Genomic DNA, 2,293 nt, shown 5'->3' on the forward strand with positions numbered 1-2,293 from the left:
TGAAGGTAGCACGTTTGCTTCAGCGCCTGTGTCAAGCTTGAATTTCACGGCTACACCTCTGATGCTGGCTGTTGTATACCATGCACCGCCCTGTACCTGGCCCACTGCGTGTCCTTCACTCTCCACAGTGCCGATGTACAAGGAATCCACGTCACTCTCAATACAGTTCACAGTCTTTGTCTTATAGTTGCTGTTACTGTAGCTGGCTGCTCGGTACACCTTGGAAAAATGATTGCTTTTTCCACATTTGTGGCACACTGCTCCATAAGCAGGGCACTGGCGCGGCTCATGTCTCTTTCCACATCTTCGGCAGTCTCCGCCGGATGATGGCTTCTTACTGCCCTTGTTCCAAGAGCCCGCTCTCTTCTGCCCTGGTGCTCTGTCTATAGTGGGATGTTCCGACCGAGACGCGGGTGGTCGTTAGCTCTCGACACTGCTAGTAATAATTATGTCACGGAGGCAGACTTGATAGCAACATAGGCTTTACTGTGGAACATACATACTACAGGCATGAGTCATCGATGCAAGAGTAATCACTTCAACAGCCCAACATAACAGAGCACAGAGTGCTCGATCAAATCCACCACACTAACATTATACAATAACATTTGAATTTATAGGCCTCAGTATTTCATGGGATTTAGATTCATCTGATCTAATATTGACATAAAGTAGAATATCACTTACAATATGAATAGGAAGAATGTTGTGATCATGCTGCAGTGCTATGCTACCATTACTGCATTATGTCAGCATGCATTTTCAGCTGTTACAATCCTCTACCCACAATGCTTGTTCAGTATCAAAAGCGGGGTTTTACTTGGTGTTAAATGGGCGTAAAGCAGTTATGCCCTTTTGACAGCAAACAAAACCCCCTTATATGTCTTTTTTCCCCCATTAAAACGTGGCTTATGACTTCAGTTGTGTCCTTTTGGCACTGAAAGGATCTTACTGAGGCCTTTCAATTTACCTTTAAATTATAATACTCATATTCACCCAAAATCACATGTCACCCACTCACAGTGTTGGGCAATTTACTTGCAACATGTAATATACTACATATTACTAGTTACTTTCATTTGAATGTAATAAGTTACTTTACAATATTACTGTCTGCGTAGAGTAACTTGTTACTTATTACACTACTTTTCCATTACTTTCAAATAACAGCAGCAGCAGAATGACATCGCCGCCCCGGAACCATCCTGAAAAATAATTTCAACCGCCTTGAAGTCAGTGTAAACAATCCAAAATTCTAAATGTTATCCGTTTCCTTTGTTATTATCATCTATAGTGGTTATATGCATAAAAAACAGTTTGATTAGGAAATGATTGTATCTTCATTTAAATATGTGATTTGATTAAAAAAAACGAACTCAATTTGTAACTTGAGTTACTTGACAAAGTAACTGGTATAATATTACTGAAATCCTATAAGTAATAAGTTATATTACTGAGTTACTGCTAAAAGTAATATCTTACATGTAATATGTTACTTTTGTAATGAGTTACCCCCAACACTGCCCACTCAAAACACATTCATGTTCTGGAATAACTCTACTCGAAAGAAACAGAGCAACAAATACATATTTTCATTTGTTTTTTATTAGAAACAATAAAACATTTCCACCAAAACAATATTATAAAGGCATGTAAACATGGAGACATAACTCCTTAGTGCATAGAAATAAATATGTCTTCAGCTCTCTGAGAGCCTCACTTTGGTCTTTTGCTGGTTCAGCCACCGTACTGCGTCCCACCACCATGTGGTGCTTGTAATCCGTTCATAAACAGCACGTCAATCCACTGTGCGCTTATAAGATACTCCACCAGAGTACGTACAAAAAAAGTGTCGTTTTTTTGTTCGGCCACGTCCCCCTTCAAGTCCTCATCTGTGTCTGTCCAAACAGCCAGTCCACAGGGTCCGCGCCCCTGGCCATCCTCAGAGACATCTCCTCTGTGTTTCGGCTGAGGGAGGAGGCTTTGGAAGTCCGTAGCGCGCGGGGTGGTGCGCGGTGCAGCGCCACCGAGTGCTTCATCTGGGGCTTGGAGAAGTACCGTGGCCGGGGCGACCTCTGGAGCCGGACGGGGCCACAGCTGGGGGCCTCCACAGGACGAGCGAGAGCCTGGATACTTGTCATGTAGTCCTCCAGAGACTGGGAGCTCTGGGGAGACTGGGAGGAGGAGGAGGAGGAGGAGGAGGAGGAGCAGGAGGGGTGGTCCTCCAGTGTCTCGGTGATGGTGGGTAGAAGAGTCAGGGGAAGCAGCAGCTTCATGCGCCTCATACTGCCGG

The 2,293-nt window shown here is 44.0% G+C and overlaps 1 protein-coding gene across 1 annotated transcript in view; it reads right to left on the minus strand.

The window, feature by feature from the left end:
* Positions 1–1,682: 1,682 nt before the first annotated feature.
* Positions 1,683–2,293, minus strand: part of LOC310798278 (uncharacterized protein) — a 1,178-nt gene continuing 567 nt past the window's right edge. The window contains exon 2 of the mRNA XM_083660781.1: positions 1,683–2,286. Within this exon, the coding sequence (XP_083516907.1) occupies positions 1,881–2,285 (405 nt within the window). The 5' untranslated portion in view covers position 2,286 and the 3' untranslated portion in view covers positions 1,683–1,880. The remainder of the gene's footprint in view (positions 2,287–2,293) is intronic.

This window comes from Poromitra crassiceps (genome assembly GCF_964638095.1).
Source record: "Poromitra crassiceps genome assembly, chromosome: 25".
Taxonomy (NCBI): Eukaryota; Metazoa; Chordata; class Actinopteri; order Beryciformes; family Melamphaidae; genus Poromitra; species Poromitra crassiceps.